General features: G+C 46.6%; 1 protein-coding gene across 12 annotated transcripts in view; it reads left to right on the top strand.

Moving 5' to 3' along the window:
• Window positions 1–4,611: 4,611 nt before the first annotated feature.
• Window positions 4,612–24,256, top strand: part of FGD3 (FYVE, RhoGEF and PH domain containing 3) — a 37,331-nt gene continuing 17,686 nt past the window's right edge. For 9 of the 12 annotated variants that reach the window (XM_016126036.2, XM_016126037.2, XM_016126032.2 and 6 more), the window contains exons 1-6: window positions 4,612–4,712; window positions 14,389–14,564; window positions 15,350–15,895; window positions 20,309–20,398; window positions 21,084–21,220; window positions 22,926–23,082. In XM_016126036.2, coding sequence (XP_015981522.2) covers window positions 15,413–15,895; window positions 20,309–20,398; window positions 21,084–21,220; window positions 22,926–23,082 — 867 coding nt within the window. In that variant the 5' untranslated portion in view covers window positions 4,612–4,712; window positions 14,389–14,564; window positions 15,350–15,412. Of the gene's footprint in view, window positions 4,713–9,652; window positions 9,823–14,388; window positions 14,565–15,349; window positions 15,896–20,308; window positions 20,399–21,083; window positions 21,221–22,925; window positions 23,083–24,256 lie in introns of all 12 variants that reach the window. The other 3 variants (XM_016126028.2, XM_016126029.2, XM_016126030.2) reach the window with 3 other exon arrangements.

The raw sequence follows: 24,256 nt of genomic DNA, 5'->3' as shown, positions 1-24,256 counted from the left end.
ACTTGAGAGACTTTTCCAGGACCTGGCAGTTAAGGTGTCCTGTGTGTCCATCCCTTCGATTTTAGGCAATGGTGCAGAGAAGTTACACTTTAGACCCAGAGAGGAGCCAAAAACTAAGAGAGTGGCTCGTAGTGGTCAAAAACTGGTTAGAGGGAGGGGCAGGGTAGGGCTGATAAAGGTACGGTGTCCAAGTGATGGGCCACCTGAAATGCTCCACTGGGGGTGGGGAGACAGTGTATCTGATTGGGTGTGGCTGCCATAAACTGGCTATTGAACTCATGTAGGCTAGCTAATCCTGGGTTATTGGCATGAAATTAGAATTGCTAGATAGAATATAGGATGCCTAGTTAAATTAGAATTTCAGATGAACAATGAACAATTTTTAAACAATTTTTTAAAAATGTGCCAAATATGGCATGGAGTATACTTTTACTAAAAAAAAATTATTCGTCATTTATCAAAAATTTAATTTAATAGGGTGTCCTGTGTTTTTATTTGCTAAATCTAGCCACCCCAGCCAAATGGTATTTCAATGGGAACATTTTGTTTTTGAGCATATCCCTGACTGCAAGCCCAGATATATACCTGGAAGGGATAGCAGACTTTGGCCATGTAGGCAGTGACTTAGACAGTCTTATCTCTGCAGCACAAAGCCTCCAGTGGACCTGATAGCAGGGGGGCTGAATCAGGACTCTTTGAGGGTTTGAGAGAGGCCTGCATGGAGTGGGGACAGAGGGACAGTGGGGAGACTCACTTCATACCACATGCCACTATGAAACTTTGACATTTTTTGTGCCTTGTGTAACATTTCAACTTAAAAAACCAAAACTACCTAAAGACACACCAGATAACATGTGCCCAGGAGGCCTTAGGACCTGGCCCCTGGCCTCTTTGAGACTCACTATTTTTACTTCTCCTCATAATCTGTCTAAGATCAGCCACATAGAGCTCTTTAAATGTTGGGCTTCCTCATGGCCCTGAGAATTTGTAAATGCAGCACCATCCAGGTATGGCTGGAGCCACTGCAGAAAGAACTCCCAGACCATTGCTGGTCTTTTCCCTTTGTTTAAACTTTTTTTTGCTGTATAGACATTCTAAATTTTCATTAATCCTTTTCCTTTATGGTTCATGCTTTAAAAGTTTCGTTACCTGAAGTCATCGAGACATTTCCATATATTTTGTTCTAAAAGTTTTCAGGTTTTCTTGCTTCTCATGTTCGGTCTTTAATTGACTTGGAACTTATTTTTGTAAATGGTGAGAGGTAGTGATCCTATTTGTATCCCTTTCCATATTCATTGAGTGGCCATCCTTTCCTCACCAATTTGTAACATCGCTGCTATGTTTGCATCTGTACCTGGCACACACATGCACACATCCTTCCTTATCTGCAGTCTTGGTGCTGTGGCTGGGTGACCTATTTGCAGATCTCTCTTCTCCAGGCTCTGAGCAGCCTGAAACCTTCAGAGCTCAGTTTAGTCTCAGATCTGCCTTAATTTTCTCACTCATTAGTTGTGAGTTTTGAAAGGTTAACTTCACCTGCCTGAGCCTCCATCTTTCATCTATAATGGGGATAATATGCCAAATTAATGGATTTCTTGTAAGGATTAGACTGAATATTGCCAGAAGGGCTAACATGAAGTGTGACATGCAGTAAGCAGTTACTCAGCATCTGTTGTCATGACAACTTCTGTGTCCCCTGAGCAGGCACAGGACAGTGCTGTAAACACTCTCAGAGTGAATGATGAAACAAGGAGTTGAGGGTTGGGCAGGAAACAAATGTACAGACTATAGAGAGACTGTACACACCTCGAACTTTACACACCCATGTGGCTTCTTCTATCACCCGTTCTACCACCCTTTGTGCAGACCTTCTTGGTTCCTCACTGGTCTGTCCTTTATTTTGATGAAGGGCCCCCTGCCCTCCTCTGTGAGGCTGAACTGGCAGTTGCCTCCCCTTAGGATGTGGGCTCTGCCTTGTTCAGCCTAGCCAAGACTGGTTTTTCCTGCCTAGCCCGGGGCCCTCTCCCTTTGGGTCACTTCTAAGTGAAGTGAGTGGACATTCCCCTGGTAGAAGGTCTCTGCTCACCCATTCTTCCAGCCTTTGGTTCCACACAATTCTCCCACTGGATTCTTGGCTTTCAGGGTTCCTCTGCCTTCTGCACATCAGCTGCCCCAGGTCATTGCCAGCTATTCTTGGGGAAGCCCCTCCCCATCAGAGCTACTTCCTGTAAAGCAAACTGCCTGGGGGTGGGGGAGCAAGCAGCACCCCTCTATGAGGATGGGCAGAGGAATAATGGGAGAGGGGTACACAGTCTTCCCTTGAAGAGTCTCTGAATTTGTGAAGCAATTCAGGGCAATCGTGAGTGAAGAGCACAAATAGATCTTCACCATTTTCATCTGGGAAACTTTCAGAATTGAGGACCCAGTTTGGACCATTGAGTCATTGATGAAGTAATTGGACAGAAAAGTAGGACTATATGCCATGAGGGAGTGGACACTTCTCCACTGTGGGCCAATGCCCCCAACCTTAAGTCACATCTTGCCCTTTTTTCCGATGACCATATTATATCGCCTATCTATCACTGCATACCAAATTACCCAAAACTTAGGTGGCTTAAAATGACAATAAACATTTACCAACTCTGTTAGTTTTGGTAGGTCAGGAATTGGGGTACAAACATTTGGCTCTGGCTTGGGGTGTCTCTTGAGGTTTCAGCCAGATGTTGACCATGTCTGTGGTCTGATCTGAAGGCTTGACCAGGGTCGGGGATCCACTTCCATGTGATTCACTCCCTCATGGAAAGCTGGTGCCAGCTGCCAGATGGGGGCCTTGCTCCTCCCCACTGCCGGATGGGGGCCTCGCTCCTTAGTGCTACGTGGGATCCTCATGACATGGCAGCTGTCTCTCCAGAGCAAGTGACCCAGGAGAGAAAGGCAGAAGCTGCAATGTGGTGCATGACCTGGCCTCAGAATCACTTATCATTTCCGTACTGTCCTATTGGCTATGTTACTGGGTCACTCAAGGTGGACATGGCTACACACCTGCAGGATCACTAGAAGGTGACTGTCACTGGGCCATCTTGGGAGCTGGCTGTCACAAGCATGTTTTCTCCCTTTTGGAGTCTCCTGGCTCAGGGATGTCAATGTGGGAAGGGCTGTGCTGGGGGGTCGTGGCAGGCACTGTCTTTCCCTGCCTGAGCTGGAAACATCTGGATGACCCACCTGCCACAGGCCAGGCCATCATCCTCACACAAACTCCAACTGTGCGTCCTGTAATTTCTCCATTTTATGGAGTGAGAACTGGGTCTCCGATAGGCTCAGTGAGGTGCAAAGTTTACAGTCCGTGAGCCAAGATGTGAACTTAGGTGCCTCTGAGACACCAGCCACCTGTCCTCTGTCATGTGCTGGGCAGGATGGCTCTAAGTCCCCAGTGATGGGTGGCAGCCAGTGGGGCTAAGATGGACTTGTCTGCAGATTCCTGGAGAGAGACACCCCTGTGTGAGCTGGGCCTGGGTCAGGGCCACAGCACAGCCATGGTGCAGCACACAGTGGCTCTTTGTCATGGAGGTGAGTGAATACTCATCAGTGCCTTGGTGTAGAATCCTTTAAATCTGGGATTGAAAGGAAGAATATCTGGAGGTGATACTACGTAGCATCTCCCAGCCTGCCCCCTGCAAACAACTGGTAAATATTTGGAGGAACTTAAGGGAGGAGCAAGTACCCCCTCCATATGGTGTGGGCCTCACTTGGGAACACATGGAGAAACAGGGTTGTGCACTCAGGAGACATGTGGGGGAGGTCAGAGAGGGCTGGAGAAATTGGTTCGCTAACTAGCCTTTTTGTGAATTTCATTTGTCACACTCTCAGCAGTTCCTGTGTGTTAGGTGCTGTCCCTGAGAAGCGTTCTATGGTGACCCCTGTGTGACAATAAGGAAACCAAGGCCCAGGGAAATGGTTATTTTTTGAAAAAAGCCTGTAGGATTGGATGAAGAACCCGTCATCTAAATTTGGTCAGAATTTATGGTCTAAGCCTGTAGGACCCCTGTGTCTCTGTGTTTGCTCTCTTTCTAAAAGTCACAAAGCCCTCCTCATGGATGCTACAGGGTAGACCTGGCTAGAGTAGTCCTCATGGAGCAGGATTTTCCAGCAGTCTGGCTTTATCCTGGGAACACCTTGAAGTAACCCATCTGTCAGTGGGGCCTCTCAATTTTTCAACCTCCTATGGCATTTTCACTGTTCGGCCCAAGAGAACTCAGGCAGAAGACTCATGGTTTATCTCAGCCTGCGTGGCTGCTACCTATGTGGTATGGGGCCAGCCCCACCACTCAAGATCACTGGATGCCCCTCTCCGAGGGTCCGGGCAATGAGTACCCACAGGTTTGCTAAGAAAAGCCCACCCAGACAGCAGTGGAGTGATTGCAGCTTCCAGTCCAGAGCCACTCAGGAGCACTAGAGCAGCTTGTTAAACTTTAAGCTGTCACAGGCTGAAGTTAGCCACTATGGCCTGGGTCTTGGATGGCATTCCAGCCAATTTGGGCTGTATTTTCACAAATGAGGCAGCTGGAGCATCAGTGAGCTAGGGTGTGTGACAAAGCGGAAATGCACATGCATGTCATTTGGTGACCCATGTTGCAAAAACTAGCAAAAGGAAGTGTGTTCTGCTGCTTCCTGAAGTCAGCCCCAGAGAGAAGTGTGAGCGTCTGAAAAGACAGGTAAGTGGCGGTGGCTCCAGGGTCTTGGCAGCCTGGAGAGCCTGAGCTGGTCCTGTAAGGGGCACTTTTGGGGTCAGGGGACATTCAGAGCAGGAGCTGTTGGGGACAGATGTCTTAAAGGCAGGAAGCTGCTGTGGAGGCACTGTGTGGTGTTTTGTTTGTGTACCTTTGTCTTCCTGTGGTGCCTCTGACATTGTTTGTTAAAAGTCAGGTTATTGTGGGCATCGCAGAATGGCAGGTGTGTGAATCCTTTGAAAACACCGAGCGCTAAGACAGTGTCAGGTATCATCTGGGGCAGCTCAGTCTGCAGCAAAGATGAAGCTGAGCCTAGCAGGGCCAAGGTCCCAGTGGCCGACCGGTTCAGGGTGATTCCCACCTCAGCCTGGTCCATGCACCTGCCCATAGCCTGGCCCCATTACTGCTGCCCTGGCCCAGGGCTATGGGAGTCTTCCTTGCCTGGCCCAAAGAGGAGTGGATGGTCCCAGACACAGTCCAAAGGGGCTGGGCCTTCCTATATAATGCAGCTCCAGAAAGTTCCTCTGTAATTTGCAGTTTACATACTGACAGTTAGGGCCTGTCTATGGAAGCATTACTAGGAAAGAGGGCCAAGCCCACCAGGACCTCCTTGGGACCCCACAATGTGCATGAATAATGTGAGGGGGTGACCAGGCGTGCAGCCCCTCCCCCAGCTTCCTGACTATGGGCAGCTGTTCTGATTGCCTTGCTCTCCTATCTGGGAAGTGGGGCCTGAGTGGTGCCAGGCTTTTGACATGAGTGCAGTGCCATGCTCTGAGCATGTTGTGCTTAGGGCATGGTCCCTGATAGCATCCAGGATCACTCATTGGGCCATTCTTGCAAGAGAGGATACTGAGGCATACAGTATTCTATTTCTTGCCCCAGACCAGAGCCTACAGGCTGTCTGGCTGGGCCCAAACTCAAACTTCCGGAGCCTGACAGCTTGCTGGGGCTGGGTGGGGCCGGATACAGAAGAGGAAGTGGTTTGTCCCCAGCTGGGTGGTTGCAGGAGGCCCAAGGCCCCAGTTCCGCTCCTCAGGGTTGATGTCTATCTCCACGCAAAGACCAGCTCCTCCTGATATGCAGTGGTCCCTGAAGCTGGACAGGTCTGTGTGTCCTACACTTGCAGAGGCTTGGGCTGCAATTGATCTTTTGAGGTCAGAGATGAGATTTGGTATTCAGTGAGGCACCAGAGGACTGGTGGAGCTTTGTTGCCTTGACCTCCTTGAGAGCCCAGATTAGAAGTGTCCCTGGACTCAGAACAGTGACCACAGAGGAGTCATTGGTCCAGTGGCTAACGGACCTGCCTCACTGCATTCTCTCTACCTGCTCGAGGTGGGCTCTAATGAACCCCACTGACAGATGAGGAAACTGTGGCTCTGTTATAAAGAGGGTGAGAGTGGGAGTCAAAATGCAACCTTGTGGCAAACTGACCATAGAACAGATGTCAAACACGGACTTGAGTGGAACATCACTCACCTGTATGGACCCCTGTCTGCCCATGACTGTAAGATCCATCCTGACTCCAACCCTTAGGTCCCACCTCCTTCCTCTGGGCTCTCCCACCTGAGCACTCTGCCAGCTCTTCAGCTGGCCTGGCTCACTCTTTTGCCTCTGTAACCTTCCCTCTGTTAAGAACACTGTACCCTTTGTCTGGGACATGTTCCTTCTGTCTGGGACACTGTTCCCTCTGTCTGGGACACTGTTCCCTCTGTCTATAATGCTGTTTTCTTTGTCTGAGCCCCCATGTGTAGTGATGATGACTGGTCACCAAGGTCTCCAGTGAGGTCAGTGGTGATTAACCTTACAAGTCAGCTCTAAGGACTTAGAGGCCCATGTGGAGCTCATCAGTGCCCCAGACACAGAGCTCTTGCTGGTGCAGGCATGTGGCTTTGGGAGGGTGAATCACCCTCTGGGCCTCCCTTTTCTGTAATAACATGATAGGCTGATGGTGTAATTAATCAGAAGTCCTTAGGGGAGCCAGACCTAGTGATGATGGCCTATAGGAGGTGGGGTTTGCCCTTCTGTAATTTCCATTTGGATTTTTTATTTTCAAAATTTAGACTCAGCCAGAACACATGTATGTTTATGTAATGCATATTAGAAGAGAAAAGGTTGTTTGACATGTCGATTCAATTCATCCATTCATTTATTCACCAAAATGCTTACTGAGTCCTGTTTACCAGGTGGGTCCATGTGAAGGAGGTGAGGTTTCTACCTGTGTGGCCAACATACTGGTAGGGAATGGAGCAGGAAGGTGTTATCACCCTGGGGAACAGAGAGTACAAAGGTAGCTGGGACAGGCTGTTCCCTGAGATGGTTCCTGGAGAAGCCTAAGCTTGCAAGGGTGTGGAGCAAGTGGCAGAACAACATCTGCTAAGGATTTCAGTGTCGATTGAAGCTATTGGAAGGTTCTTATCTGTTTCGTTTCACTATTTTTTTAAATAAAAAATATCCAACATAATCAAAAGTAGGCCGAATCATGTAGCAAGCTAGGGTGACCAACAGAGAAGGACAGCCTGAACTTGTGGAAAGCATGGAATGAAGAGCCTCCCTCCTCTACCATGTGAAGCATGGGCTTGGGAGTATTGGGTGCTGCAGGGGTAAACTTTTTCCCCAAAACTTTATTATAAAAAATTTCAAATATACATTAAAACTCCAGGAATTTTGCACTGCCCACCCTGAAATCTGGCTTTCTTTGTCACACATCTAGCTACCTGGACAGGGAAGGATTTGTCTTCTATTTTAAAAGTTCTGATTTTATTTTTGCAGTTGCCTTTTATATGTATGACAATGGACAGTGACTGACATCTTCTTTTAGATGAAAGTAAAATAAGAACAGAAACAAAATAGAAAATAGAGACAAAATAACTATAGAAAAATTTAAAACTAAAAGTAAAAACAGGAAGTATAAAAAAAAATTAAGTAAATATATAAATAAAAATTAGTAGAAATAGTGTGGTGCTCAGTTTCTCAGGCATATGCAGCCCTGCCCAGCTTTGCCATCCATGAACTTCTACTGATTCAGCTTTCGGCACAAGTTATCGTTACTGTAAGTCCTGCTGGAACAGGGCACTGGCAGCTTTAGGCAACATTAAGAGCCATATTTGTCTGTACATAGGATGTGACTAGTAGGGGGTGCAGTGCTATGCACTGCCTCTGGCTTTAGGAACCTTCCTAGGAATATTATGTCCATTTTACAGACAAGGAAATAGACTTGGAGAGGTTAAGCTTGTTTGGCTGCCCAGCCAGTCAATGTTAGAAATCAATCAGTTGGATGCATAGCCTTGGGCCACCACACTGCTGCCTCCCCAGACCATAAAGGAGTGCCTGCAATTCGTTGTGCAGTGTAAAATCTGAGGTTGCTGTTGTGCCCCAAGGGACTCAAAGGGACAGCCTGCGGCCAGAGCAGGGAGGAGTCCAGGCCTGGCCTCTACCTGGCTAGAGTTGGCTAACCCTCTGGGGGTGGGAGGGGGGAGGGTCCCCGGGCCTCCTCTCTTCCTCCCGGAGTGCCACCTCCTGAGGCACCCACAGTCTCATGAATGCAATCAACCAAGAAATCATTCTGTATTTTCCTCACAATCATTTATTGAGCCTTATTAATGATACCCAGGCTCTGTGCTAACCCCTGAGCTGTCCCTGAGCCTTCCCCCCTGCCCCAAGATGGGGAACCCCAAGGCACTGGCTGGAGGTCGAGGCCAGAGCCAGACGGAGCATGGGCCATAGTCCACACGCCCCTGGGTCTATGCTTGGACCCCTTTGGGTCTGTGGGTAGTCTCCTAGTCTGTGCATGGCCTCACTAGGGCCTGTTTCTTGACGGGCAAGGCAGGCAGTGCGGGGCATCAGCAATGAGTTGAGAGGTTTACAGGCAGTTTGAACCAGGGCCATGGAGCTCCTGGGTGGCCATGTGGAGGAGAGGACAGAGGTTGAGGCCCAGGGCGATAGGAGTGCAGGGCAGGGAGTAAGTTTTAGGTGCTTTTGAGTCACTGTCATCTTGGTGCTAATTCACAGAACATCTGATGAGAACCTTCCTAACACGCATTCTTTTTTTTTTTTTAAGCTTTTTAAAATTGTGGTAAAATAAATACACATAACATAAAATTTACTGTCTAAATCACTTTTAAATGTCCAGTTCAATGACATTAAATTTATATGCTTTATTGTGCAGCCATCACCACCACCCACCATCAGAACTTTCTTATTTTCCCAAACAGAAACTCTGTCCCCATTAAGCAGTAACTCCCCTCCCTGCCCAGTCCCGACAGCCACCCTTCTACTTTCTGTCTCTATAATTTGACTGCTCTAGGGGCCTCATATAAATAGAATCATGCAGTATTTGTCCTTCTGTGACTGAATTATTTCACTAAGCATAATGTCTTCAAATTTCACCCAGGTGTAGCATGCATCTGAATTTCCTTCCTTTTTAAGGCTGAATAATATTCCATTTTGTGGATATATCACATCTTGTTTATTCATTTTTTTGTTGATAGGCCTTTGGGTTGCTTCCATCTCTTGGCTACTGTGAATAGTGCTGCTTTGAGTCTCCTTTCAATTGGTCCAAGAGAAATGCCTTTTTGAGGATACAATGAATTCATGTCGGAATTCAGTGTTGAAACAAATGCAGCTTCTCTAATAAAAGCTACAGCACACCTGGAACCATTAGGACCCCCCACAAAGCTGTTCATCCTGCAGGCATCTGTCCACTCACAGGCGTGCCAATGCTACTGCAATGAGTAACTTTTACTTCCTTTTTATTTATCCGTAATTTCTATGTTTTCTAAAAAGAATGCATCACTGATGCAGTTTTAAAAGTAACGGTGACTTTTGAACGTGATGGTGTGAGCTGTTTGAGGAGTGTCTGATCAGGATGTTCTAGCAAGCAGGGATAGTACTGTGTTGATTCATCTCCTTTCCTCCCCTCTCAGCTTGCCCTGGTGCCCCCTCCTGCCCTGAGTTCCCACTGACCTCGACGGAATCCCGAAGTATGTGGCACTTCATGGCACCTGTGTCTATCTCTGTGTTCTCAGGCACATAGGATGGACACCCCAGGCCATGCCAGCTGCAACCAGAGCACTTCTCAGGCTGAGGTCCAAAGGCAAGTATTGTGCTTCAAGATCCTGGAGGGAGGTCACCTCTGGATCAAAGGGCAGCCTTGCTGACTGGCCACTGGCCATTCCATCTGGCATGGCCAGCAGTTGGGTCTTTCTTACTGCTGATATAGCCTCTCAGTTTCTTCAGCCTCATCTCCTAGTAGGTGACCTGTTTACAGGTGTGTGCCACACAGGGGTTCCTGGTATTGCCCTGTGGCACTACAATATTGTTTCATTAATTCCTGTATGTAGCCAACCACCTGAACTTGGTGGAGTAAAGAGCAACTCCACTGAGCATTGTCATGTCTCATGATTCTGGGGCCTGACAGGGCGCAGCTGGGCGTCTCTTACTCAAGGCTTCTCTGGGGCTGTTGCCAAACAGGGCTGAAACATTTCCAAAGGCCTCTTCTCTCAGGGTCATACCTCTGAAGGCTGCTGGGGGCCGTCAGCTGGGGTTTCATGTGCCAGGGCCACTGGGCCACATCGATGACCAGACAGGGAGGTCCCTGCCTGCTCAGGACTTCCAGGGTGCCAGATGACAGGAAGCAAGTGAGATGGGTGTGATGGTGGTTTTAGCTGGGGCTCCTGTGCTGTACCTGCGGAGATGTCTGGCAGCAGCTGAAGCTGGATGGCAGGCAGTCTTTGGGATCATCCCACTGAGTAGTACAAGGGCTCCATGCAGAGACCATGGGATTTGTATTGCCCTGTCCACTGGCTGCTGCATATGGAGCTACTTAAATGTAAAATGATGCCCTGGAGAGTGGGGCAAATTTAATTTCTCCATACTTCTGCAGCCCTTGTACCTCCCCCAGTCCCAGTGTTGGGCCTCTGATGCTGGGTGATCGCAGCCTCAGGTGTTAGGGGACCTGGGCCCTGACTGAGTCCTGCAGTAGGCAAACCTCACCTGGGCTGGGCTCATCTGTGGTATGCAGTTGCCTGTCTCACCCAGTTCAGGCAGCTCAGGGCTTCTGAAGGGAAAGCTGAGTAGCCAGGTAGAAAAAACTGGCACCCACGTGTGGTGACATTTTCCCAGCTCTGGTCATGTCATAATGAGCCCAGAGCCTAGTCCAGGGGTTCAGAGAGGCATGTCTGGAAGGCCCAGGTCCTAGGGTCTGTTTCCCTCCAGGCCGGCATGGCCAGAATCAGCCTTGGTGTCCTTATTTGAAAGATGAACATCACCTACTTCAGTGCCTGTGACTAAGTGATTATATGAAATTGCTCAGCATGCCTCCTGGAACATTGTGTGTGTGTGTGTGTGTGTGTGTGTGTGTGCACGTGCGCACGTGTGTGTTTAAATGTATATGTGTATGTGTGCATAGGTGTGTTGTAGAGGCATGTGCTTATGTGTGGGCATATGTGCACATGTGTGTCCCTTCCCTGAAGTCTCCCTCCTCTCCTCTCAGCAGTGAGTTGAGGCCATGTGGGAACATGTAGGGTAGGCTGGAACTGACCTGGCCTGCTCTGGTGCTTCCTTTGGCCTGGGAAAGGCAACTGGTAGACCAATGCTGAGTCGAGTGAGGGCATGGGCTGCATCCTTCAGCTTCTCAAATCAGATCAGAGGTTGTCTCAGCTATTTCCCTTACAGGACCTCTCCCAGCCCTGTGCTCTGGCTCTCCAGTCTGGCCAAGCATTTTTGGCTTCCCTTGCACAAAAGCCCTTTGAAAATAAAATGTCATAGCTCAAGGCCTCCAATGGAAAGGCGCACCCCTCTCCTCTGGACGGGACCATCTGGGTGGGCAATGGCATTGCTAGGGCCTCCCTAGGCTGTGGGCCTGCCACAAGCCTCACCACCATCTTCTGCGTGATTTATTGTCCTTTCTGTAATAAGAAAAATGACACTGGGGAATGTCAGCAACTCACCAAGTCTGCACAATTCAGAGGTATCGAGGCATCGCCTTCTCTGAGACATAATTGACACATAATTAACTGCATGTTTAAAGTGTATAATTTGATGTTTTGACATATGTATATACCTGTGAAACTATCACCACAGCCAAGATGATGAGCACTTCTGTCACACCTTGAAAGCTTTTTGTTTTCTGTTGTAACCCCCACACCTCACCATCCTCCCCCCACTTCCAGGTAACTGGTTTGCTTTCTGATACCACAGATTAGTGTATATTTCCTAAAATCCTGTGTAAATGGACAAGCAAGTAGGTACCTTCCCTTTCGTCTCAAAGTCATTATTTCTAGACTGATCCATGTGGTTGGAAAGCATCCTTTTTTTCCTGAATGTTCTGAAAAGGTTTATGTAAAATTGGCATCATTTTTTCCTTAAGTATTTGGTAGAATTAACCAGTGAAGCCTTCTAAGCTTAGAGTTTTCTCTGTGGAAAATGTTTAAATACAAACATTTCTTGTGCGTGGTGTTCACTGAACCTCTTAGGTCTGTGGATTTATAATTTCCATTGAATATGGAAAAATTTGGTTATTATTTCCTCAAATATTTTTCCTACTCACCCCTCTTTTGGGACTTCACATGTATTATGCTGCCGATGTTTCCCTACATCTCACTAATATTCTCTCTTCTCTCTTCTCTCTCTCTCTCTCTCTCTCTCTCTCTCTCTCTCTCTCTCTCTTTCATTTTGGATAGCTCCTATTTGTCCCTCTAAATTAAATCATTTTTCTTCTACAATGTTTAATCTGCCATCAATCCTTTCCAGTGAGTGTTGATCTCACACTTTGTGGGTAACAGAAGTTAGATATGCATCTTTTTATATCCTCCACATCTCTGCTGACCTTTTAAGCATGATGGAATGCAGGCAGTACAGCTACCTTAATGACCTCATCTGCTGAGTCCAACCTTGGTGCTAACCATGGGTCAGTTTCACCTCATTGATTTTCCTCCTCACTGTGGGTTGTGTATTCCTGCTCTTTGTGCCTGGTAATTTTTGGTTGTATGCCAGACACTGTAAATATCACTTTGCTAGACACTGGATATGTCTGTGTGCCTATAATTGTTCTTGAGTGTGATTCAGGTATACAGTTAAGTTGTTTGTAAATAAATGGGCTTTGTGCTAAAATTTGTCAATATCTGTTAGGTAGGACCCAAGCAGAGCTCGCTGTGGAAATAATTGTCCCCCACACTGAGGCAAGACCCTTCCAAGTTCTCTAATGCCCTATGGATCTTGGAGTTTCCAGTCCGACTGGTGGGGATGGGCATATGCCCTTCCCTGTGTGAGTGCCAGATGATGATGCCTCCAGATGATGTTCCCTCTACCCTCGAAGGAAGTTCATACTCGTGGTTTCCACACACCCGTGTTGAGTCATACGTGAGGCCCCTCTTCAACTCTCCTCTCTCTGTGTGCCTCACTTTCCTCCCCAGTGCTCTGCCCTATGACCTCCAGTTGCCTTGGTCTTCCTGGACTCTGCACTCAGGGGTCTACCTAGGGTCCGCTTCCCTGGGCAGGAAGCTGGGTCAGCAGAGGGTACGCTGCACCAGTTATCACCTCTCAGAAGCACAGTGCATTGCTGCCTGGGATAGGGTATCTCTCAAGCTATTGTTTCATGTTTTGTCCAGGTTTGGGTTGTTTCAAGCAAGAGACTATCTCCAGTTTTTGTTATTGCCCCTTGACCAGAAGCAGGAGACCCTGATGTGGGATTTTAGCAGGCTTGCCTGTTGTCAACCAACTGCATTTGGATACACCGAGGCTGAGTGTGCGGCCCGCATTCCATCTGGCATATTTTTACTATTGTGTCATGTCTGATTTCTGGAAACTCGAGTTTATCTCCTGCGCTATGAGAAGAATGTGGCAAACCATGTATTTCCTATTTAGAAATCTTAGTATTTCTCCCTATTAAGCTTGTTAGAAATGTGGCAGTGGCTAATAATAAATGCATACCCAGCACTGATTTTGGTGTTGCTTAAAGAAAGGTCTGCTCAGAATTTGGCCACAAGAGAAGGCAAGGAGGCTGTGGTAGGGGCTTGAGTTGGTAATTGGATGCCTGGGCTCATGCTTCACTTCCCACTGCGCTCTGCTCTAAGGCATTTTTGCCATGTGAGCAAGTGAGCAGCAGGCTCTCGGACACCTTGGTTGTGTATGTGTGAGATCTGCATATCCACTGATTGTTCTTTATTCTATTTAACAAATGAAGAGTAGAATGTGTGAAGAAACTACTGGCAGCCTAGCTGAGTGAGAGTGTGAATGCAGGGAGTATGTCTGGGAGGGTGTCAGTGAGGTGTTCAGGGTGTGGACTGGGAGGTCCGTGGTGGCGCCCGCCGGCTCTCCTTGCACTGGATGGGCTCTGCGTACTCAAACGGACCTTGCCTCCCTGATGTGGGCACCATGTGGCCAAGGACAAGTTTAGTTCTGGTCTCAGAGTTTCAATCTGGGCCCTAGGAGATGCCCCATACCACAGGCATTGCCTCAGGGGCCAGTGTGCTGGAGGCTGCAGAAGCAGTGAGCTCCATCCACCCTGCAAGCCTCTGTGACCTGCCCAGGGGGTTCGCCATGCTGAGCGATGGCACAGAGCTGCTCTTCTACCTTCTCCATTTAGAACTGGGCATGTCGCCATTTCTGCTCCAAGTACCAGTGGAAAGGTGGTTTTTATTCTCCTTTCATGTTGTTTTAGAACCTCCTGAACTGCTATGCTTCAAATCTGCTGAGCAAGAAAGATTTTCAGCAAATTCTTCCAGCCCTGAGAGTGGCCTTGGATGGCCAGTTTAGATTCCTGGAACTTGACCAGCAGGGAGCCAGGCACTTGCCCACTCACCTCAGTGACCTTAGAAGGACGTCTGTGGGTACCAGGTAAATGGCCTATCCCTTAGGGATAAGTGACTGTCACTCCTGGTTTCAGTCCTCCTCTGCAGCTCCACTGTAGGTTTAAGAGGGAGATGTCAAGGAATGTCAGCCTCACCTTGGTCCAGTCCCATCCTTGACCTTCCCCAACTGATGTCTTGTACATTTTCTGAGCACCTAGAATGACACATGAACTTGCCTCTTCTCAGAGAGGGTGTCCAGGACAAGCATGTCGCGAGAGCCCAAGCTCCAGTGCATGTGGGGAGGAGAATCTGAGGCCCGACCTGCTTTGGGGTCTCACTATCACCTGGCAGTGATAGTGAGGAGGCATCTTGAAGAGAATCCTGCCTCACCCCAGGGCTACATCATAGCATAAAGAATTGTGGATGTCAAAGCATATTATAGACCTGATCCACTGTGCTCATGATGCTTCTTGCTAGTATTTCGCACATATATTTTGAATTTATTGAACAACAGGTAGTTTTATACTACAGTATTCCTCCCTTTCTCTCTCTCCCTCCTTTTCTTCCTTCCTTCTTTCCTCACTCTCTCCCTTTCTCCTTCCTTCCCTCTCTCTTCCATCTTTTTGTTTTAAAATACAATGCTTCCCATTTTCCCTTGCCCAAAAGCTTGTCTAGATAGGACCAGCTGAAGCTAGCCATTTGTTCACGTCACACGAGGCCCAGCTCACCACCTTCATGTTGACTTCCTCTGGGGAATTACACCTGGGGGCTGTCTTAGGGGGCTGGTCCATGGCCCAGCTGGCATTGACCATGTTCATTTCTCCCACACAAGAAGCCCCTGCAACCCGGCAAGCCCTGCCACCCCCAAGAAACTCAGAGGGCTCAGCTTTGAGGATGGAGTCAGAAGGAGGGTCCTCAACAGCCCTTGCCCCTATTGCCACCCTGGGGGACCCAGACGCTGGGCCCGGCTACTCTTCCTTTGAGCTGCCCAATACAGACCTGGGGAAGCTCCGAGAGCTGCCCACTGGGCTTGGAACCCATCGTGAAGACCCTGCCCCTAGGAGACATAGCAGCCTGGATGCTGTGGTGGATGGCCCCCCAGACATGGACTCCATGGGGGAGCAGAGCTGCAGTGCCAAGATTTCCAACCGGGACAGTGGGATCGACAGCCCATCCTGCAGCATGGCCAGTGAGTCTTTCTCCTGCAAGGAGAGTGGTGAGGTAGGCCTGGGGGCCACTGTCCTGAGGCTGCACACAGAGATGGCCTCAGACAGCAAGGCTCCCCAGGAAGAGGCCGACAGCGATGTGGGAGAGGGCAGCAGCGAGGAGCCTGAGCCTGAGGACAGCTGCCCGAGGGCCAACATGGACCTGCCCAAGGTAGGCTGCCCCGTACCCTGGGGTGGTGGTACTCCTTCAAGGGGTTTGAGGTTTGCAGTGGCACTGCCCATACCTGCTGCCAGTAATTGGGAGCCCACTCAGACACTGCACTTGGAGAGGTCCCCTCAACATGTTGGTGGACAGTTCCTGGGGAGGACCTCACAAGCTAGGCCCTCCCTTCCCCAGCACCTCATTCCTGAGTCTGGTTTCCATGATCGTACAGTGGCATAGGGACCACCAGGGTGGACTGACCATCAGCCTTAGTGGCAAAAGCGCTACCACCAGAGCTTCACCTGTGCTTGAAGAAACCTGATGAGAAAGGCAGAGAGAGTGTCACCTGTTTTTGAAGGGAGGAAATCCCACTGTTGCCCACAGGGAGGGGTAGAGGTAGGAAGGGAACCCATGCACATGCATTGAGCCCTGAGCAGACATCTTGGGAAGAGCTGTGTCCAAGGTATGGTGGGCTGGCTCTAACAGAAAGCTCCCATGCATCCCTCTTGCTTCATGGGCTCTGTGCTTTGTGCTAGGACTCATGGGGACATGGAAATAAAGCAGATAACCCCTGGCTTAGAGAGACCACCTTGCATGGGGAGAACAGCATGGATAAGCTGCAAGTGACTGAATCCCAAGAAAAGCCATGTGGCATCTGATGAGTCAGTCCTGCTGGGTCCTGGTGGAGTTGGTGCTGGCTACCAAGGCAGCAGGGGGAGACAGGCCTGGAGGTAAAGAGACAGGCCTGGAGGTAAAGCGCAGCTGCATGCTTGCATTGTTGTGAGCCAACTTCTTGGGGGACAGGCTGGGCCGTGTTTTAATCTAGGTTTATTATTATTTGAATATGGTGAGGCCACCAGATCAGGAGATGAAGGCCACTGAAAGATAGTTGGTTACTCACAGTTCCCAAGAGAAGGGGGCATTCTATGCCGTAGGGGCCAAACGGGGAAGCAAAGAGTCAGTCAAGAGGCAGAGTTGGGACACTGAGAGTTGAGACATTGTGGTTTCTGAGGGAAGGAACAGGTGAGGCAGTTAAGCAAATTTAGGTTTGACCAGTTTGAATAATTCAGCAGGCTCTGGGTACAGGGGCTGTCACTGGATGTCTGGTACCTGTCCCTGTGTGTCCACTTGGACAAGCGTGGTCATCGCCACCTGGCAGGTCTGCTGACCACAGCCTGGCCTGGGCATATCCCCAACCTTCTCACCCATCAAAGGAGTTGGGCGACCTACTGGAGGGGCAAATATAAAGGCGATGGTTGGGGTGTAGTTTCTGGCGGGCTGGTTTGCATATATAAAAGCCATGCTTACAGGCAGGTCCTTTATATCTCTAGGAATCAGCTGTCCCTAGAAAAGATAGTCCCTTCAGGGTAAGCAAGGCCCCAAGTTGTCAAAACATCATAAAATAAAAAAATAATGAATGATGTGTCTACTATACGCACCACCACCTGTGACTCTTAAGGTGTGTTCCAGGGAAGCTGGCTGCTTAAGTCTCCTGGATCCTGGGAGCAAGTGTAAACCCTAGGCCTATCAACACAGGCATCTGTAAATAGTCCTCAGCATTGCTTTTGCTGCATTCCATAAATTTGGTGTATTGTGTTTTCATTTTCATTTTTCTCAAGGTATTTTCTAATTTTATTCGTGACTTTTTTGACTCCTGTTTAAGAGTATGTCATCTAATTACCACATATCTGTGGATTTTCCGTTTTTCCTTACGCTGTTGATTTCTAGTTTTATTCTACTGTGATTAGCAAAGATGCTTTATAACTTCAGTCTTCTTGAATTTGTTAATACTTGTTTTGTAGCCTAACATGGTCTTTTCTAGAAAATGTCTCACATACACTTGAGAAGAATGTATATTCTGCTGTTCTGTATGTATTAGGTCCCTTTGGTTTCAGTGTTGTTCAAGTCCACTGCTTTCTTACTGATATTCTATCTGCATGTTCTTTCTAGAAAGTGGATTATTTAAGTTTCTCACTATTATTTTGTTATTGTCTATTTATCCCTTTAATTCTGTCAAAGTTTGCTTCATATATTTAGAATCTTTGAGGTTTGGTGCATAAATATTTATACTTGTTATATCTTCTTGGTGAATTGGTCTTTTTATCATTATATAATGTTCTTCTTTGTATCTTGTAACAGTTTTTTATTTAAAGTCCATTTGTCTATTTTGTAACCACTTGCATGAAATATCTTTTTCTGTCCTTTCACTTTTAGCCTATGTGTATCCTTCAATCTAACATGCATTTCTTGTAGATAGCATATAGTTGGATACTGTTTTTTAATCCATTCAGCCAATTCATGTCTTTTGGCTGGAAAGTTTAATCCATTTACATTTAAAGTAATTACCAAAAGCAAAGGACTTTACTATTACCATTTTGTTGATTTCTGTATGTATTGTAGCTTTTTTGTCCCTCTTTTACTGCCTTCCTTTTTTTTTTCACTGAAGTTTTGTAATATGCTTTGATTTCCTTCTTATTTATTTTTGTGTATATTCTATAGATATTTTCTTTGACATTACTATTGCAATTACATAAAATATCTTCAATATATATCATTTTATTTTGAACTGATAACAAATTAATCTCAATTACAAATAAAAACTCTACTCCTCTATAACTCTCCCTCCTTCCTGCTGTGTTATTGATGTCACAAATTACATATCTATATATTGTATGCACATTAATAAATATTTATAGTTTTTAAATGTTTTTATTATTTAAATTCTATTTATCAAAATTACAACAGTACATTTACTATATTTGTCTATGCATTTACCTTTACCAGGGAATCTTATTTTTCATACAGCTTATGTTGCTGTCTACCATGTTCACAACCTGAAGAACTTCCTCTAACATTTCTTGAAGAGCAGGTCTAGTGGTAATAAATTTTCCATCTTTAGTTTATTTGGGAAAGTCTTAATTTCTTCATTTTAGGACAGCTTTCCTGGATACAATATTTTGGTTGACAGGTTTTTTTTTTTAGCATAATAAATATATTATCCCACTCCTTTTTTATTATTACAATGTGTTTCAGTGTGTTTCTTTTAGATTATCCTAGTTGGAGTTCCTTTAGCTTCTGGAATTTGTATGTTCATTTTTTTACTCAGATTTGTAAGTTTTCAGCCATTATTTCCTCAAATAAGCTCTCTCCACCTTTCACTGTTTTCTCCTGCTAGAATTCCCGTAATGCATATATTGGTCTATTTGTTAGTGTCCAACAACCTTTTAGATTCTCTGCTTTCATTTATTCTTTTGTCTTTTTGCTTCGCTGACTTGATGATTTCAAATGACTTACCTTCAGGTTTGCTGACTTTTTCTTCTGCCTGATCAAATCTTATTTTTAACCCTCTGAATGAGTTGTTTTAGTTCATTTATTGTATTTTTCAGCTTTATAACTTTTATTTCATTTTTTTTTATAGTTTCTACCTCTTTATTGATATTCTCATGTTGTTCATGAATCATTTTCCTGATTTAGGGTTGGTTTCTGAAGTTCTATTTTGTTTCTTTGATTGGGCCATGTTTCCCTGTTTCTTTGTAATTTTTTGCTGGAATTTGGCATTTGGAAACCAATGAGCTCTTCAGTCTTTGCATCCTGGCTTTGTAAAGGCAAAGACCACCAATCAGCCTGGCTGGAGATCCTAGGACCTCTTAAACCTTTTCTGATTTCTCACTCCCCCGGCACCTGCCAGTAGAAAATCAGCTGGAGTATGCTAATTGCCTCTGTTTTCAGTGGCTTTCAAACTCTGACACTGGTCCTGTCAACATTCCAAGTCATACAAGACAGAAACTACTCCTTCAGGCAGCCCCAGACAAGTCAAAACATTGCATACAAAACTTGCTATTTTCTTTCCATCCTAAGGAAGGAGCCCCTGTATAGGGGGTTTCCTTCCTCTTGTGCTACACTGTGCTGCATGGGGAGGGACATGAAAGGGCATGTCAAATGCTGCCAATTTTTCTACCCCATTTGTGGAAGTCTCGTCTTGGTTTTACAATGATTTGGGGGCTGTAGTTTCTCAGCTGGTCTCTAGAGTTATCACAGAGGTATTCTGGTGCATATATTGGTGTTAACTCTGTGTCTCTTTGGGGAAGAAGGACACATAGCAGTCTAGTCTGCCATCTCACTGGCATCACTCTACAATATATTTGATGTGGTTGCTAAAGCTGCTCTGTCTTCAAAGACCCAGGAAGATAAAGTTGTCTCTGGGCTGCAGAAGCTTTTGGGGATTGACAGGAACTGCTGTGCCTTCCTCAGAAACCTCCCTGGAAATTTCGTCTGTGAGAACTGGGCTTCACATTCCAATCCCAACAGCCTTGTCTGGCCCCTCCCACCCCTAGTCATCAGCTGTGCAGCAGATAGCCCTTGTCAGACCTGCCTGTTCAAGATTCATCTTCCCCAGGTGAGTTGTGTCTCTTCTCTCCCCAGTGCTCTGAGCCCCAGAAACTGCTCCACATTGCCCAGGAGCTCCTGCACACCGAAGAAACCTATGTGAGGCGGCTGCACCTACTAGACCAGGTAGCCCTCATGGCTGGGGCATGCCTTTTTTCACTTCCAGAATTTCAGTGGGAAGTTTCACAGGCAAACTCCCTATCTTAGCATTGACTAGACATTACAGTTAAAAATGAATGACTATACTAAAAATTCAGACGAATTTAGTATCCTCTAGAAATTTGTACTTTTTGCTTTCAGAGTTTGTGGCTCTGGGGAAAAAAGGCCTTGTTCGCTCCCCTTGGGGACCTTTCTTCTTGGCAGTCATGTTATCATGTAAATGGCCTCTGGACATCTTTCTGTATAAATATTTAGGGCTGTGGGTGGCACCCTCTTTATCTATATGGCACAATGGGGTTTATGAGAACAGGAAGTAAAACTCCAAAGGGAACTTGGTGTGTTGACACATATTGCTTCTGTTTGTAGCTCCCAAAGCAGAGAAAGGAAATTAGGACATTCTGTTTCCCATAGAGGTAGATGGAGGAAAGATGGCCTGTCCCTGTCTGGAGGGAACCATCCTTGCCTCACTCCCAATCTTTAGCCATAAGTAAGTTTGCTTTAAGACCATAAGGTTGTTCGGCCCACTTTGATGAAGTGGGAGGTTTATTAAGGAAAGAGGAAGTGTTCACAGCCTCTCCTGAGTACCCACATCCTCAGCAGAAGCACAAACCCATCCGTGGTGACTCATATTCAGTGACCATTGTGTGCCCAGGTTTTCTGCACCCGGCTGACAGAAGCAGGGATCCCTGTGGAAGTCACCACAGGTATCTTCTCTAACATCTCCTCCATCTACCGCTTCCACGGGCAGTTTCTCCTTCCCGAGCTGCAGATACGGATCACAGAGGAGTGGTGAGTGTGGCTCATGGCACCAAAAAAATGAGAGATTGGCATTTCCCAGGGAATCTGGCACCAAAACTATTGACGGTTAAGGGTCCTGGTGATTCTGTCATGGTGGTTTTTTTCAAATTCTCTTTGCCAAATGACCTCTAAATCTGGAGTTTGTGTGCCTTAAAATCAGGCAAGTAGTTGGGGGGGGGGGCTATCCCATGGTGCCTTGGGCTTCTTCTATGCAAGGTCCTGGGCCAACCCTACCCCACTGACCCCACAACCACTTAGGGTCTCCCTGCCTTAGCTTCATCTGTAAATCAAAGGGACTTTAATACCTGCTCTAGGCTTTGTGGGATTTGAATGAGGTTAGACAGCTACAGGCACCAAACAGCCAGCAAATATTGTTAGTTGGTTCATTTTCCCTCTTAGCGTTGATTTCACCTTTGCTTTAAAATTTTAAATTAAATTTGTCCCCTTCACAGTGTACCTTGGATCCTCCCACTGTTCTCTGTCCTTCTGTCTCTATGCCACTTCTGTTCATTTTTAGCAGAGGGACAGCTCAGCTGCAGGTCATGATAATTAAGTATCACAGGTGTGGCCCCCGCCTGGCTGTTCTCCACCTTACATGCTTTTTGTTTCATTCTGGGGTCTACTGCAGCTTTGTTTTGTAGTCTCACTATCTCTCCTCTTAGCTGTTCTGGCTTGAGTCAGCATGGCATTCTCCTGCAGCATCAGGAGCATCGAGAGCGTGGGTCCTCCAAGCTGCAGCCAGGCCAAGGACAGCGTGGAGGCTGGGGCTTTCTTGGCGTGTGTCCCTTCATCTGCAAGACTCAGCCAGGCACTGAGTCAATCCGTAAATCTTTAGAGAGACAGGCTCCACCTGTGGAGCCAGTTACACTGTGTCCCCAAGGCCATTTGGTTAAAGCTCACAGCTGAACCAGCTTTCTGATTAACATAGTCCACACAGGCTAGAAATGGGTTTTCTCTTCCAGGCCCCGGAGATACCATTAGTGCATTGATGCCTGTGTGGCTCCTGGTATAATACAATAATGGTGCAGGAGTCCAGCAGCTTGCCTGCCTGCCTTTGCAGGTGGTGAGCCTTTGAGTTAAGTCCCTGAGTACACATTTCTAGTAAGGTTGCAGCAGATGGCTTTGTGCATGTGCTTTTTTTCCTTTTTTTCCTTCTTTTCGGTGATTTAGTTAGGATAAATCTCTCCTACAGTTCTAAGGTCAAAGACTATTAATCTCTCCTACAGTTCTAAGGTCAAAGACTATTAATATATTTTTATGCTTCTTGAAACTTGTTTCCAAATCTCTGTCCAAACCATTATCAGTAGTACACAGTGATGCTTTCCCACAATGAGGCCAGCCTTAGATCATCTCATTGTTCCTAATCTTTGAAAGTTATAAAATGGAGTTTCCTTGCTACTCTTTGACAGCTGTGGCCCATCATTAGAGTGGCTCCATGACTAACACTCCTGGTTTTGAGCAATGGTTCTGTGCCAACACTGGTGAAGTGCTTTACATGATCCTCTCATTTGCTTTTCAGTAATACACTACTTTCTACACCGTGCAACATAGGGAAAGAAAGTAAGGGTGACTGACTTGCTTACCATCACACAGAACTGGGAGTCAGGTCTTCACCCTGCAGCCCCTGGTGCAGTCCCTTTCCCACCCTGGTTCCTCACCTGAGTTGTTCCTCTTATCATCTCACTCCCCTACAAAGGGACATAAACCCCCGGCTCGGGGATATCCTGCAGAAGCTGGCTCCATTCCTCAAGATGTACGGAGAGTATGTAAAGAACTTTGATCGGGCCATGGAACTGGTGAGCGCCTGGACCCACCGCTCATTGCTATTCAGAGACATCGTCCATGGCATCCAGGTAGGGCCCTGCCACAGCCTCAGAGGCACAGCACTGGGTTTGTGTTTTCATATGGAAAAATCAGTACTATTATGGTATGTGTCTAGATGCTTTATTGGTGCTTTGACCCTTACAATAACTCCAAGAGATAAATTATCATTCTCATTTAGCCAGTGGGGAAATAGAGGCTGAAAGAGGTTGTATGATCTGTGTTGTCACAAACTATTTTTAATAAAACCTGAATCCAAATGCCATTCTTCCTCTACAGCGTCCCTCAATGGCTAGTACAGGCATTTAAGAAAATGTTGCATTGATCTTTTCTTTTTTCTGCAGCCTGTTCACATCTTGTTGCTATTGTTTTATGCCACATTGCCTTTTTTCTTTTTGATTCACAATGTTTTTATATGTTAAGAACATTAGCTATTATCTGTCACATGTGTTACGAATTATTTTTTTTCTCATCGATCTTTAAACTTTATGATGTTGTTTCTATACAAAATTTTTGGCTTTCAATTAGGCACATTCACCAATTTTTAATTAAGTAATGCTTTAAAAAATATTTGAAGTAATGTTTATAAATACATTTCTCTCCTCTCAAGATTTCATAACTTACTTTTGCTTCTAACATATGGCTTCATTTTTTAAAAAGTTTCCAGATGGATTGTGGTATGAAGTAGGAATCTAGTTTTAATTTTGTGAATAGCCACTTGTCCTAACATCACTGGTGTATACACACACACTAATGCACACAAACACGCATAAACTACACACACACATGCATGCACACACACTCCTCAGTGTACTCGGAAGGTTAATGGGCACTGAGACCCTCTGTGCTAAGTATCTGGAAACTAGGCTCGGATTGGGGGTGGCCTCTCAACAACTTTCTGCATTTTCCCAGATCCACTGCCATCAGGTCAGCCGTAATTTCCTACTGTGGAGTCCTAGATACCCCTGTGTCCTTCAGCATCCCTGTCCCTCCCCAGAAAGGACAACTCTGACACTGGGTCCTTCTTTCTCCCTTCTGCCCGCACCCCCTGAACTCTTACCCCTCACTTATATCTGGACACTCCCACCTCTCCCCATGGAACAGTTTCCTTCAGCCTCTTCAACCTGTGCCTGTGGTTGACCCACAGTCCCAAGCGACCAGACACTGGGAGGTCATGCCACTCAAGTCTTCAAGGTCTTGTCACCC

Source organism: Rousettus aegyptiacus, unplaced genomic scaffold (assembly GCF_014176215.1).
Source record: "Rousettus aegyptiacus isolate mRouAeg1 unplaced genomic scaffold, mRouAeg1.p scaffold_m13_p_3, whole genome shotgun sequence".
NCBI classification, from domain to species: domain Eukaryota; kingdom Metazoa; phylum Chordata; class Mammalia; order Chiroptera; family Pteropodidae; genus Rousettus; species Rousettus aegyptiacus.
The sequence above is the reverse complement of the archived record's forward strand: the minus strand, read 5'-3'. Positions and strand labels throughout refer to the sequence as shown.